Source organism: Crocodylus porosus, unplaced genomic scaffold (genome assembly GCF_001723895.1).
Source record: "Crocodylus porosus isolate Cpor-Errol unplaced genomic scaffold, CroPor_comp1, whole genome shotgun sequence".
Lineage (NCBI taxonomy): Eukaryota > Metazoa > Chordata > Crocodylia > Crocodylidae > Crocodylus > Crocodylus porosus.
Window position 1 is genome coordinate 143557923 of NW_017728931.1, and position 15100 is coordinate 143573022.

The 15100-nt window shown below is 47.0% G+C and overlaps 1 protein-coding gene across 3 annotated transcripts in view; it reads right to left on the reverse strand.

The window, feature by feature from the left end:
- Positions 1-1596: 1596 nt before the first annotated feature.
- Positions 1597-15100, reverse strand: part of PPP6R2 (protein phosphatase 6 regulatory subunit 2) — a 142183-nt gene continuing 128679 nt past the window's right edge. For all 3 annotated transcript variants that reach the window (XM_019543840.1, XM_019543842.1, XM_019543841.1), the window contains 2 exons: positions 7607-7762; positions 1597-3236 (listed from right to left, as the gene is read on the reverse strand). In XM_019543840.1, coding sequence (XP_019399385.1) covers positions 3185-3236; positions 7607-7762 — 208 coding nt within the window. In that variant the 3' untranslated portion in view covers positions 1597-3184. The remainder of the gene's footprint in view (positions 3237-7606; positions 7763-15100) is intronic.

The following is a 15100-nucleotide window of genomic DNA, read 5'->3' on the forward strand; positions in this document are numbered from 1 at the left end:
AGCCTGAACAGGCTAGGAAAAAAGCTCAGATAGCAATGAGGACCAAAAGAAAAACTGCATGTCACGAGCTCAAGACCAAGAAACGCTTGATCTTCCCATACCCTGATTCTCAAGAGGAAGGGAGTTCAATTTATGGACAAGAGAGTTGCGCGTGTATAAGGACAGGCAAGGGTATCATGACCTGATGGGCTATCAAGGGCGAACACACGCGCCAGATACCTTCCAGCTCAGTCTGTTGGGAGATGGCGAATAGGGCCAGTGAGATATAACTCCCAACTCAAAGCCCCGGAATATGAAGGAATCATTCGCCATTAGAAAAGCAAGAAATCTTGTGCATTTCTACATGTCCAAGCACGTACAGGATGTCTAGCCTTCAAGGAAGTGAGGCACGAGTGATCAAGTTCACTATTTCCAGATAAAGAGCCCTTAAAATAAGCCATACCATGCCATGGGGCTGGGGTCTCACTCCTTATACCTTCCGGACTGGGCAAAGCTATTTATTGTCTGTATTTTAAATCATTTTTGCAAGCTCTCAATTCATCATGGACTCAGAACCAAATGCTAATGAATAAACACAACAAGTTGGTAATGTGCAGCATAACTTCATGCATCTTGCTGTGTACTCCAGCAGCTGAAAAGGCACCAAGCTACGAGACGTCTCAGACTGAGTCTGCTGCAGGTACTCCCCTGACACCTGTCTGAGTGATCCTAGCCACATTGTGCTTTGTTAGTGACCTGCAGCACAGAAATGTCATTTTTGGGGGGCTAAATGGAGAAAACTGGGAAGGAGCTTTTGGCCTTAGTACTTCATGGGACTTTGAAACTCAGTCAAGGTTTTCAGTGAATTGCTGGGATCAGCTGCACTTGCACTGCATTTGGTAAGAAGATTTTTGCGTTTAAGTGGTTAAAGTCATAAAACAATTTTGGGAATGCAATACGAGATGCCTAAAAGGGGCCTGATTTTTAGAAGCTAATACACATTAGTCTCCTGCAGAATCAGACTCTTAAGACATCTTCACTTGAGCACCCAGAAACAGAGGTACCCACATCAAGCAATCACTTCCAAGGAACAGGACTGGTCTTCGGCAATCAAGGGGACTCACCATCACCATGGGTGAACTTCTCTTTTGGCACAATTTAACTCTTAATTATTCATTTATAACTGTGTAAAGGGGGAGAAGGAGAGAGAGATCTAAGAACCACTAGCTGTGCCACAAAGGGTTTTCCTGGCCAGGGAATCGCAGCTGACTGCACCACTGATGCTCAAAGGCAATCCTCAGGCTGCCCTAGATCAGAAATGACAATAAATGTCAGGGTTCCGCTGGGGCACTTCGCTGCCAAATACTGATAATAGGACAGTCTAGCCTGCTGGACTGGGGCAAGCCTCTCCATCACCTTTTAAACAGAACATGGCATATGTGGTATCACAGAGATGAAACCAGAGCACTCTGAAAAGCAAACCTGACTATGGCAAGCGTGCTTTTGCTCATGATGGGAGGCCAGTGCAAGGCACTCTCTCATACTCACAAGGCAGAGTCCCTCAGACCGCATGGATGAGAGTATCTCTGAAAATAAGCCATCTAGTTACCTATGTGCCAAGCTTAATGCTTTTATTCCAAAGTAAACGATTTTCCAGCTTAGACCTTGGATTGGGAAAATAAGTGGCATTGAAGAGAGGACAGGTGGGTCTCAGCACACAGCTTACACACATGAACAGTAAAGCCTACGGGGGTATAGAGCGAGCACTGTTTATGGCAGTCTGCTGTTACCGGCACGAGCCCGGAGCTGAAGTGGCCCAGCTTCTACACCCGTATGATCTATGTGCACAAGTCCAGTCTGGGAACAAGCTCGTGGCTGAGGCCAGCACACTGGGCTCGACATCAGTGTGGACCTGGGGCAGACACCGGCACAGTCTTTATGCTGGAGAAGGTCCTACATGCTTATGCAGAGGATCCTCTGTTCCAGGGTCAAATACCCATCCTGAACTGACCTTGCTCCCAGGTCATTTGAGGTGTAGTCCTGTCCCCCATCCTGCTCTACCCACTAGCCTGGGAGCAGCGTGCCCCCCAGCCCTCTCTGCGACTTGACTACATGGTGAGTAACAGCAAAAGTCCCGTGATGGGGTCGCTTCCCTCTCCAATGCTGTCGCTAGGTACAAAGTGCAAAAGTGTTGCTGTTCCTGCATCCATTAAAAACTTTTAAAAACAGAACAGAAAACCAAAAAAGATCTCCATATGAATCTGAAAACACATTAGTTTCCAAAAAGCCAGCAAGCACCTCATCACCTGGTCGGGCCACGTCTGCTCCTGTCCCTGCATGGCAGCCGTCCCATGCGTTGCTGTCCTCTCAGCCGACGAGCATGACACGCTACCTCCTTTACAGGCTTCCCAGCCCAACGTAGGACGACATCCAGAGGGTTGAGCTTGGATGGCTCGGATGGAAGTGACCAGCTGCTAAAATGGTCCAAGATCCTGCAGTGAACTGTCATGTCGCCAGAGATCAGAGCACGGTGCCATTCACTGGAACGCAGAGATCTCCCGTGTCTCAAGATGGTTCAGTGTTACGCTAACTTTGCTATCTGGCCTCTGGCTTGGGACCATGTTGATATCTTCCCTCCCACCCCACAGAAAAAAATATCCCTCCCTGCCACATCCCGTTTGAAGTGTTTGTATCTTTTCCTCCTATGAAATGTTTCTGATAAGGCTTTATTGCTATACAAAAGCGGTGCAAATGCTGCCTGAGGCAGCTCCATTAGGAACTTTGGTCAGACGACTGCAGGACTTTTTGTGCACTGTCCAAGCCCCAGCGTTAGACCTGCTACCTTTCTGAAGAGAAGCTGAATACTGTGTGCAATAACACTAAGGAAACAGGACTGAACCCCAGAGAGAAAACAAAAAAACCAGGGGAGAAGAAGAGGGGGGACAAGGAACTGAAACCAGGCAGAAGGCTTGCTTGGGTAGGACCCAGTCATTCTGATGACTAACTGATCCATGCTACATTTAGACAATGCAAGTGTCTTTCAGAACAGGTTGTTGGTGTTGGAATCGCGTCTGGTCCTGAATGCCAGCTCTCTCATCAATGCAGCATTTATTAAAAAATAAAATTAAAATGAAAAAAACTGACAAATTGCATCACCAGGTAGCAGCCTGGCCTGGATCACACATGTCCCATTGCATTCGCTTCATCAAGCGGGGCCATTTAACGTGGCTTCGGCACACGGTAAGACCTCTTCCTTCCTACAGGAAAAACAAAGAGCAACATCAGAGAAATGCAACAGCTGTGTCACCCGCTCAGCTTCAAGCTTATTTTAATCCTTGGAAAGTTCCTTTTTCCTGTAGTGTTTACCCCATTCTACCAGCACCTGTTCCTTCTAATAGCTGTGACCACAGTCACTTACCTCTTCTGAATCCCCTCAGGGAACCTGTCCAGCAGGAAGGTAAGTACATTCCTCCCATTTTCCAAAAGGAGAAGTTGTAGCAAAGAAGTCACAGAATCACAGACAGCGAGGGCTGGGAGGGAGCTCAGGAGGTGACATCTAGTCCAACCCCCTGCTCCAAGCAGGACCAGCCCCAACTACATCATCCCAGCCAAGGCTTTGTCCAGCTGGAGCTTAAACACCTCCAAGGATGGAGAGTCCACCACGTCTCTGGGGAGCCTGTCCCAGTGCTTCACCACCCTTCTACAGAGAAACTTTTTCCTAAAAGCCAACCTAAATTTCCTTGCTGCAACTGGAGCCCCTTGCTTCTTGTCCTGTCATCTTCCCCCACTGTGAACAGTCCAGATCCATCTTCTTTGGAGGCTGCTCAGAAAGCTCCTCTTTGAAAGTATTCATACTAAGTATCTTCCAAGTCGTTTGCCCAAATCCAACAACAGAACAGACATCAAGCCAGGATTCAGAGTAGCGTGCCCCAGGCTCCCAGCTTCACTCGCACCCCTCCTCTGAAATGCGCTGGGTAGCTGAAACTTCGCTTGTCGCTCTACTTCCTTAGCATAACTGGTTTTGCTCTGAACATACCAATCAGACAAAAACCAGATGTAGCACTTCATTGGGACAGGCAGCGTGAAACAAGGGCATTTCAGCAGGCATGCACGGGCAGAGAAAGATCTTGGACAGAGGAGGAAATGATCACTGGGGGAAGGGACATGGATCTCAAAGGAAAATGATAGTTTGTAGGGTCGGAAGGGACCTGAGCAGATCATTGAGTTTGACCCCCTGCCATGGCAGGGAAGAGTACTGGGGTCAAACGACCCCAGCAAGGTGTTCATCTAGCCTCCTCTTAACCAAAGTGCACGTACTTCAACAATTTGCCTGTCTGCTCTGCCTAAGCTTGCCAGCTTTTTGGGGCAGGGAAGGGCTTAGGGTATATTTATATGGTCCACAATGTGAGAGGCCCCTAGTCCTGACCAGGTGCTCCTGCAGCAGTAGCAGTAGTTAACTCCAAACCCAAGTTTAATTAAAACAAATCAGTTTAGGAAAGGAAGAAGCAGCTAACACACAGCGGGGCAGCAGAAGGGCAGGGATTTCCCTGCTAACACCCCTTCGCCAGCGTGGTACGCAAAGCTCCTGGGGCCGCTACAGAATTCATCATAGAGCACAGGCAATTAAATTAGCAACACAAAATCAGGAGCTTGGCTGGGCAGCCATATTCCTACCTCAGCCTTTCCCCCTGGGGCTCCTGTTTCTGCCTGCTCAGAAAGCTCCTACAATTGGGCTATTTCAGATGAAAGAAAAAGCCGATCCCGGAGGTTTTACACCGAACGCTTGCTCACCTGCTCTCCTCTCATGGAGGAGACCCAGCGCGGGCACCTCTGCTGCCAGCGTCTGCAGGATGGCATGGTAGACTGCTCCCTGGCCACTCAGAGCTTGAGAAACCCCAACCAACACCTCAGGCACCCAGAAAGCAGGTGGAGGGCAGCCAACACAGATCTCAGGACTCTGGCACCCCATGTTTCCAGCAGGACGCTAGGTGGCGTGCCAGAAGGAAATCACGGTGCTTTGACCCCAGCCGCCGGCTCCAATGGGTCTGAGGGCGCAGTCCCTCAAAAAGTGCGTGGCAGTGGAGTAAATCCCAGGGTGACAAATGCATAGAGAGCCAGTCCAATCCTGAAAGGACAGGCCACATGCTCTTTACTAGGCACAGATGAAAGCGAGCTGACCAGGTCACCGCTGCAATGACACCAGCTGGGATCGAAAAATCAGCCCTAATTTGTGAGCACCAGTAACTACTGGCAGATATACCCCTCAGAGGTCTCTTTTTGTGGCTTCCACTTACCACCCCCCCCCCAACCGCCACACTGTGATCTTGGTTAAGACTCAACCAGCTTGCTCTCACCCTTGCCAGTCTCATCTCGATGGTGGCCAAGGGGCTGACCTACATCACCTGAGTCTGAGGAGACGGCTGAAAATGCAGCACCCCCCATCCCTCCATACTGACAGCCCCACCAGCAGATGGAACAGAAGGGGGACACAACGGCACCTGGCAGCATCTCATACCTGAGAGTTTTCCATCCGCCACCATCCATTGTGGTCTTACAGCAGAGAAGGAAGGCAAGGGAAGAAAGAGAGTTCCCCGCTATGCGCAAGCAATGCTGCTTGATCCATGATACCAAAGGCAGCTGAAAGATCTCCCAAAAATCACCTGAACATCTGGTCACCACCCAGTATGAGGAGGAAAATCAGTGGCCACTGCAACCAGTGTAGTCCTTGTTCTATAGGCAGGTCTGTACTCAGATGGGCAAGGATGAAAGAAATCAAAGCCAGCTGGATACGAGCATGGCTTCTCCACACCCTCCTTCAGAGCTTCACAGAAGAAGCAGGATCATAAGAAAGTAGGGCTGGGAGGGACCTCATGGGGGAATCTAGTCCAACCCCCTGCTCCAGGCAGGATCATCCCTGACTAAACCAAGCGTCTGTTCAACCGGCTCTTGAAAATGTCTATGGAAGGAGATGCCACCATGTCTTTGTGTGCCTGTTCCAGTGCTTGACCACCCTCAGAGCAAGAAGGTCCCTCCTCATCTCCAACCTCACTTTTCTCTGCTGCCAGAGCCTGAGGCCATTGCTCCTAGTCCTGTCCCCAGCAGTTGCAGAGAACAGCCCACCTCCATCCTCTCTCCAAATCGCCATTCCAGTATTTGAAGACTGCTAACAAATCCCCCCTCAGTCTTCTCCTCTCCAAACTAAACAGTCCTAGTTCTTTCAGCCTTTCCTCAAAAGTCACGCTTCTCAAGCCTCTAGGACCCCTGACAGATGTCAAATTAAAGGTGTTCTGGGATCTGAAGCACAATCACAACAATTCTGCTTCCTGCCTTGCACGCACGTATGGCAGAAAGCGAGCATCACTCCCCACTGCACCATGCTGCTGGTGCAGGGAGAGCCTGCAATCATGAATTTCTACAGAAGTGCGGCTGAAAGGGACCTCCAGAGGTCATCGAGCCCAACTGCCCACCTGGGGTAGGATCAGCCCTGTCCAGGCCATCCCAAACAAATACATTATGTAACCTATTCGCAAAACTACACAGTTGATCCTGACACAGCACCAGACAACACACTTAAACCTGCCACAGGTGAAGCAGGGGGATCACAAGAGCCAACATCCAGCTGCTGCAAAGGCTGTTAAAATACACGCAGGAGATCCCAAGCAGAGGCTGTGCCCGTGCTGGAGGAAGGCAAATCCCACCCCACACGTCCATACCAATCTGACCGGGGTAAATCCCTTCCTGACCCCAAATGCGGCAACCCTCAGCAGAGGCAAAACCCTCTAGCCAAGATCCTCCCGGTTGCAGTCCCAGTAGGAGCACTGGCACAGCCCAGTTGTAATCCCCAGCCTTCACTACAGCCAACACCCTCTGCCTTTGAGGAAGGTGAAAAAAGATCCCTGGCACATGTCACAGCAGGAAGGGGGAAAAATTCCTTCCAGGCCCCACATGGTGGGCAGCAAAGCCCTGAAGCCTGGCAAATACTCATAGCAGAGGACAGGCACTGGCTACTCCTGCCTGGCCTCTTCCCGAACACCTCCAGCGATGGAGGTGCCACGAGTTCCCTAGGCTCAGCTTCCTCTAATCCACTGCTTTGCTGTCCTGACAGCAAGTCACCCAGTCTGGCTCCCTGCTGCTGCATAAATCTACAGCACGCCATCCACTTCAGACACTTACAGAGGTCCATCTTAGCAGCGGTCGTGTTTTGTGCCTTGGTACTTCTACTGGGAGACTTTCGGGCCACCACTGCTTTGGTACTTGGGAACCTTTTCCAGCCTCATTTACTCATGGCCAGTCTAGACCTATTTGTCCTTATGCCAGCACTGTCCTTTTAAGTTAAACAGTTCCTTTCCCTCCAGGATATTTGAAATAATGTATTTACTTTAATTTTAATCCCCCCACCCTGCTATGCACAGGAACTGTTAAAAATATCCAGATGCTTAACAGCAACACAGATGTAATAAAACCCATGAGAAACTGAAGAATGTGCGCTTGATGCTGCAATCACCAGCTACACTGCCTTCAGTCTAGCGGGATCACGAGACATTTGAGTCAGAGCGGCCAACAGGATAGTTTGATGCCAGCACTAGTGCTAAAGCTATCTGATTCAATTCTACTATGACTGGCTCACCTGTCTTTTGCTGTGGCTTCTGTAGCAACCGTACCAACAGCTGCAGCGTTCTGGCGCTCCTCCGAATGCTGGGCCGTGCTGTTCAGTGGCTTGGAGACCTTTGTCGTTGCCATATCAGTGATGGTCAGTTTGTCGATCACCATGCAGTCTGCATCACTGTGTGAGGAGAACTCAAGTTCAAGTTAAACTGGCCACGAAGAGGTGTTCAGTTTCAAGGGAGGACAACAGATTCTCTGCTACTTGTAGTGCAGAGGTCACGCTTCCACAAAATGGAGTTATTTACTGGACAAATTCAAACAAGCTGCAAAATCTAGCTGGAATTACAAGCATCAGATGCATCCAGGGACTACGTTTCTCAAAAATCAGCTGGACACTGAAAACACACAAAACCCAACAACTCTCAAGAAGGGTGCTTCCTTTCTCTGCAGCAGCATGTCTTTGTTGCCTGCAAGGGAAATGGATTAACGCTCCTCTAGATATAAAATCCTACCGCAGGGTGTGTCCTGAGCTGGAGAATGGAGAACAAACACTGTTGTTATTGACCCGTCAGGTTGGCAAGGCAGGGCCCAGTAAATGGGGGGCATTCAAACAAGTTGCTTGCAAGGGAAGAGGTCACACCAACTGAGTTCGCCGCTGGATAAAAGAAAACTACTTACCTAGAACAGTGGCTGCATATTATCTGCTTTTTGGGGCAGTAATACTGCACCCAGCCAAGGCTGGCTGTCCCCAAACCCACAACTCAAGCTGTTGATTCCAGCAGATCATTATTCTCACTCAATAACAGGGACCCCGATAGCTCTGACCTGCGGTTTCCTTCCAAATTAAGTACCTGCCATTTGCATGTAAAGTTTGAATTAAACAAACCCTCTAAAATTGTGTAGAAGATGATGGAGAACTGGTGATCTCTTACAATTGATGACCAGAGATTAAGAGTGACCTTTAGTCGCAATCAAGCGTCCTTAAAGATACGTAGCACAGCAGAGCCCCCTGCCTGAAAATACGCAGTTCCAAAGATGTGGCTATAAAACAAAACAGAGCAGACACCACAAAACCTGCAGGCAGTAAAGCTGCAGGCAAGGTCAATATGCCTTGGACGTTAATATTAAAGCAAAAAACACCACTTCGAAGTGGACAAAGAAGCCACTTCAATAAAATTCTGCATTTTGCATGTTTTACAATGAGTGAGCACTGTTTTCAACCCCTCTTGCTAGTCTTTGAAGAGAGCATAAAATAAAGTTAATGCACTTCTTGCTACAAGGATTTGGGAAAAGGCAGGTCTGTAAGCAGGGCTAGAATCCTGCCTTCAGAAAGGCTAAGTCATGGTGCTTTGTGGCTTCAAACAGCTTCTTAAATTCAGGCAGGACCACACTAAGCCTATCCCTATCTCCGCGGGCTCCTTATACAGGAAAGAGTTAAATGCATCAAGCTCTTCCTGATCTAGACTATTACGGGCTGCATAGAAATTGCTCTGCCTACAATGGGCTCATGGAGGGACAAAACAGATGCCAAAACTTCAAGAGAGGAGACTGAAAACCTGGACTGAGAGGTGAAGAAGGGAAGTGAAGCAGTCAGAATGGAGCACAGCTTATCCACACAGCCTTCTGGGGCCTGGAAATCCTGATAGCTTTCCAGTTACAGGGACCAGGGAATCACTACAAAATGTTTAAGCTGCCGTGACTATAATAAATAGTAATGCAACATTTTTTCTTCTCCTGAGGATGGCTGGAGAGAGACTGAGGAAGAGATCTCTGAGCAATGGACCCAAACGGCACCGCTTTATAACCGAGTCTGTGTAGTGTAGCCTTCCAGTTTTTTGTTCACTGGCACTAACTACAGCTCAGTCATTTCCCACTCCAGACAGATCCCAAGGTCTTTCTCCTGGTCCAAGCCCACTTGCGTGAGTCATCGATCAGCAGGCTCAAGCTGGCCTACAAAGGTCTTCCTTCCCCAGTGGGTAAGTGGCCATCAAGAGTATCTTTCCAGCGCAGGGAAGCAGGGTCCATTTGCTTTGGGCTTTTTATTGATGTACACCATTATAGTCCACTTGGACCATTTTCTGCAGGTCCCTGAAGGTCCTTTGCACTCAGGACTGCTCTCTCCAAATATTACGGATCATGACTCAGTGACTTACATTTAGAAGCTGTGTACATGGACTCTCCGTGCCTGTCAACGCAGGGCTGGAAAAGACCTGCTGGATCAAGACCAGCCCCTTATCAAAGCAACAAGCACACATCCACACTTACTAATTTGGACCAGAGGAATCTGAAAAGTCTCCTCCCAATGGCAGGTTGTTCATGGATGGGCACAAAACTACAGAGGTCAGCTGCTGGATGTTACATACAGTGGAGCAACATCAAGAGTTCAGGGTTGGCTGAATGTGCCTCATCTATAGGAATACCCAACCAATGTGGGGGTGGGAAAAGGAAAGAAATAAAGATGAAGTGATCTTGGGGCACTCTGACCACTGTCAACGAAGCCTTAACCCCTGGGGATAGGTAGCATTGACTTTATTGTGGAGACGGAAAAACTCTAACAGAATTGAGATTCCTATTTTAGATACCTAAAAAGATGAAGGGATTAAAATAAAAATTATAGGTCATAGCTATGTTTGGAATTAGCCCCAAATCCAAGCCATCACTGAAAATCTAGACTGAGGGGGATCCGATAACAGCCTTCAACTCCCTGCAGTGGGGCTGCAAAGAGGTTGGACCTGGGCTGTTCTCAGTGGGGGCAGACGACAGGACAAGGAGCAAAGGGCTCCAGCTGCACCAAGGGAAATTGAGGTTGGGTATTAGGAGGAAAATCTCACAAGGAGATTGGTGAAACACTGAACTAGGCTCCCTGGAGAGGTGGTGGAGTCTCCATCCTTGGAGGTTTTCAAGAACTGGGTAGACAAAGTCTTGGCTGGGTTGATGTAGTTGGGGCTGGTCTTGCTTTGAGCAGGGGGTTGGAGATGTGACCTCCTGAGCTCCCATCCAGCCCTCATTGTCTATGATTCTATGAAATCCCAAGAGTACACCAGAAAGCCCATTATTTGGGGTTTATCCTGGTTTCAGGAAAGCTTATACCCTTTTCAAAGAGCAGGCACCAATTCTCTTCTATGTGACTATTAAGAAAACACACACTGGCTCTTGACTGCCTCTGGGGGAAAAAGCAAGCATTCTCCCAGTACGACGATGGTCAGGCAGCGGCCACCAGGTAGCTTCCTCCTTTGCTTGCCTAGTAATTTGTCTCAGACATTTGCCTGTCAGCAGTCTGTCTGAATAACTGGTAATTTACCTCTCACTTTAGCAAAGAACTTCAAATGTTGCCAACTTGTTTCTCGAAGAAAGATGCACTACTGTCCAAGTTTAGCACCAAGTTGTCACCTCTTAGCGCACGTGCAATCCCTAAGGAGTAATATGCACCCCACAGAATTATTTGCAATGAGCCTTCTTTGGTAATACCGTCTGTCTGAACCTAGAAGCTTAGCTCCCTTTGTCCTACTTCAGAGTTATCGCCAAAGCTAATCCCCTCCCTCCAATAACTTCCCTGAAAGTATAATTTCTTCCTGAGGAGTGAACTGATATGGTCGCTGTTTGGGGTTACTGTAAATCTCAAAAGCATCCTAGAAGAAAAATGATCAGTAGTTAAATAGTGTCAAGCTGTCCAGCTAATGAAGAATCAAGTCAAGTCAAGTCAGCTCCAAGGCCACCGTGATGGTTGAGGCATCTTAGATGCTGCGCATCATCAGCGAGTCTTTGGGCAAAGCGACCTGGTGGTGCCCTTTTCTTCTCCAGGTATGGACAGTCGTTGGCTCACAGGGAGCTCATCTGCCCTTTGACAGGTCTTGTTTTTAGTCCTGCTGGGTGTTCGCACACCGTTCTCACCCAGTTTAGCCTAGGTGGGGGTGCTGGTTTAGTCACCGACCACCCAACCATGGAACAGGCTGTACTGCTTTACACGGTACCAGACAGCAGACCAAGAGAGGCCTGGCCTGACGGGAATGATGGAGGAATATTAAAGAAAGGAGGCTCTATCTATCTGTCAGCTTCACTCGGATGCTTCTGTGCAAGGAAAGGTTTGTATTTTTATCTTTTTATTTTTCAGGTTGCCTTTCCTACCCTATCCTCTAATGTCTTTTAATTCTGTTGAGTCTCTCATTTCTACTCCTCCCTCCCACCCAGCTTTATTAGGGAAGCTCTTTACAATGACAAACTTAAGCTTTGCCAGCACCATCAATGCTGCTGCATTGAAACAGCCTCTCTCTCACTAGCCCGCAGGCTGGCACAACAAAGGTCCCCACAACTTGAATGGGAATTTCAATGTGCCAGATGGAATCTGATTCACACCATTCGAACGGGGGGGACCCCCAGACCACATCACCTAATTGTGGTTTTTCACAACGATGAGCACAACACTGAAACTACTCTCCTGGTCAAATTATCTGTAAAGAAGTCAGTTTGAAGTGGTCAATGATACAAAGGTCTTTAGTATTAGTCAAGGTAACACTGAATAAAATAACCTTAGAGTCCAATTCTACCCACCTCCGAAGCTTACTATCGTGGCTCCTGGGATACACTTTAGTTATCCGCTAGTCTCTCTTTGGTAAACAATCAGTAAGTATCATAGACATCAAAATATTGCAAGAACATACTAGGAAGGATGGTGACACTACAAATGGATACACAAGACTTGTATAAACAGCACACCTAAACATGACGTGCTCCATGCTAAGCCCAGAAACGAGCCCTTGCAAGCTGAATTTTGTGAACAAAGGAAGTGCAATGGCAGCCATGCTAACGACACACTTGTCAACAGGCTGTCGAAACCATCCGCTGGCCAGTAATTACAGGAGGTCACATAACATGGGAGGGCTTCACTGAGCGGCTCCAGAAGCAAATATGCCATTTTAAGTCGTAGAAGCCCCGCGTAAAAGATGGTGTCTATGACAATTATTGAGCTCAACGTCCATCTCTGAGAAACGTTTTTAATTCTGACAGCGAAAGCCGTGACCATTAGTTTGGTCACCTTGTAATTAAACAAGCACAAGTCAGATCAAGAAAATGGATATTTAACATTTCAATAAAAGCGCTGGAGACATGGCGCATGCCCGATTTTCCACAGCATGCATCCTTTTGGAAAAATGCACTGAATGCATTTCAGCAACTCTTTGAGTTAGTGGCGGAACAAGATATGAGCAAGACAGCCAACTTGTGGGCTTATTTTTCATGCTTCCCATAAACAAATAAGAAATCAACAGGTCATGCAGGATGAACAGTCCAGCAGGCACGGAAAAGAAAAATGTATCCCAAAACGGGAGAGCTCAAAACATCCACGGTGACAGTATAACTCCATTCAGTCTGGGAAACTGGAGGGCCATTCTCTCTGCTGCATGTCAGCAGATGCTCCACCAAAATCCCTTGCACAATCATGAAAGAATGAAAAGCAACAGCTCTGTTGTATTTGCAAATGCCATCATTGCCACACTCCTTTTCTGGAGCCCTCATGCAGTGGAGAGAATGCCAGCTCTCACCTCTGAGTTCATGCCCAAAGCAATGGAAACAACAACCATTGCCAGCTACTATTTCAAGAGCTATTTCGGCAGAAGGAACTGGCAGGTTTTCACTGCTGCTGGCAGGGATATAAACTAAACAGTTTCATCCTCAATCTTAACTATTATTGGAAGCAAAAGTAGGAACTTCCGAAGCGGTTGTACAGGTGCTCCACTCAGTGGATCCAAAGCACAGAAGTTAGCAGCCTTTACGAGAGGCTTTACGAAATGAGACCTGCAATATACAATTAAAGAAACGAAATGGTTTCCACTGATAAGAAGCACTAGTTCAGATTGGGCACACCTACGCATGTGCTTTAATGCGCATCAGCTTATTTTAATGCGCTTAAAGTGTCACTAAAAACTGTGCTATTTAGCTAATGTGCATTAAAATAGGCTAACGCGCATTAAGTGTCACTTAAAAACTGTGCTTTTTAGCTAATATGCATTAAGACAGGGTAACGTGCATTTTTCTAGTACCTCACAATGGAGTGCATTTACCATGCTATTAAAGCGCCACATCTCTTGTATCAGTGTTGCCGTGCTTAAAAATGATGGTGGGGGTGCTTGAACTAAACCCTGTCAAACAAGCTTTAGTTCAAGCACACCTGCTGCCATTTTTAAGTGAAGGGGGCTGATATATGAGATATGGCAGGGATTTAATTAGAACAGCTCTCTGAGATGGTCTAATTAAAGGGCTGCCCCCTCCACCTCTGGAGCATGTGAAAAAGTGACCAGAGGTACTAGATTTAATGCACATTAACTAAAGCGTGTTAATGTATGTGTAGATGCACCCACTGAATTCCAGCTTTTGTTCTAAACTCGTTTCCATTGCTGCTCATTAAGACATTCTTTGAGGCTGGAATTTTTGTGATTGGTCTCAGGTCAGGGTGAGTTTTGTTTTTTGGTTTGGTTTTTGGATATGCCAGAAGTTTGAGTTGAAAGGGATTTCAATTGTTTTTCAGAAAATGGAGCATATAGAAAAGATATTAGTACCTAATTTAAAGCCAGGTAGCGATACAGATGATAAATATGACAAAGTTTTAGTCACCAAAGAAAGAGGAAGAAAAAAAAAAAATCAGCCCAGCGTGGAGAGAAATTTTAAAAGTTGGTAGTACTTTTTAAACCTGTACATGAGCATACACAGCAAAATGCTTGCAATTTTTTAGTATGCCCCAGCTTCAAAGGAGCTGCTTAAGTACGACATTTAACAATGGCTCAGCAGTGAAACACTTTCTATACCCTTTGAAAAGCGAGGAAATAAAATGCAAAAGCTTCTACTAATGTAAAATGGTAAAAATGAAAAAAATCAAACACACACGACATGGAAATGCAGAAATCATTTCCCAGAAAGAGTAACTATCATACTACATACAGGTAGTATTTACTTTCCCTGCTTTCCTTATTATAGGTAAATTATATGCTTGTTTATGTTGTTAGCCACATACCACAACCCTGGATGTGAGACATGGCTGAATTAACACTGCTGGAGATATCTTCACACGTTGCACTTTGCTGTATCGCATACTTAACCCTATACCCTGAACAATATGTTCACAAAAACTGTTTAAAGATCCTACGCTAGAGAGGTGTTTGCTTTCAACACAAGTTAGAGAACACTCGACTTGTTGCTACCAGCTCAGTTTTGCTAGAAGCTCCCTGCACAAGGGCTTCAATCTGACTGATGCCTCCCAGCAGGAAGCCTGACTCACACTGCTATGCCATGAGGCTAAAGAACTGCAGCTCAGTTTTTGACTGCTTGAGAAACACAGGACACCTTCAAGATGTGTAACATGGAATTTAATAGCACAGGGTTAAAAGCAAGCACTTCAGTGGGCCAAAATATACTTTTAAATACCACTCACCTTGCAATAGCTTGGAAAGCCTCCTGCCTTTCAGGCGCATGTAAAGACTGAGCTGCACTTCCTGTCTCACTCATGACAGTAGGTCAGAAAAGCGGC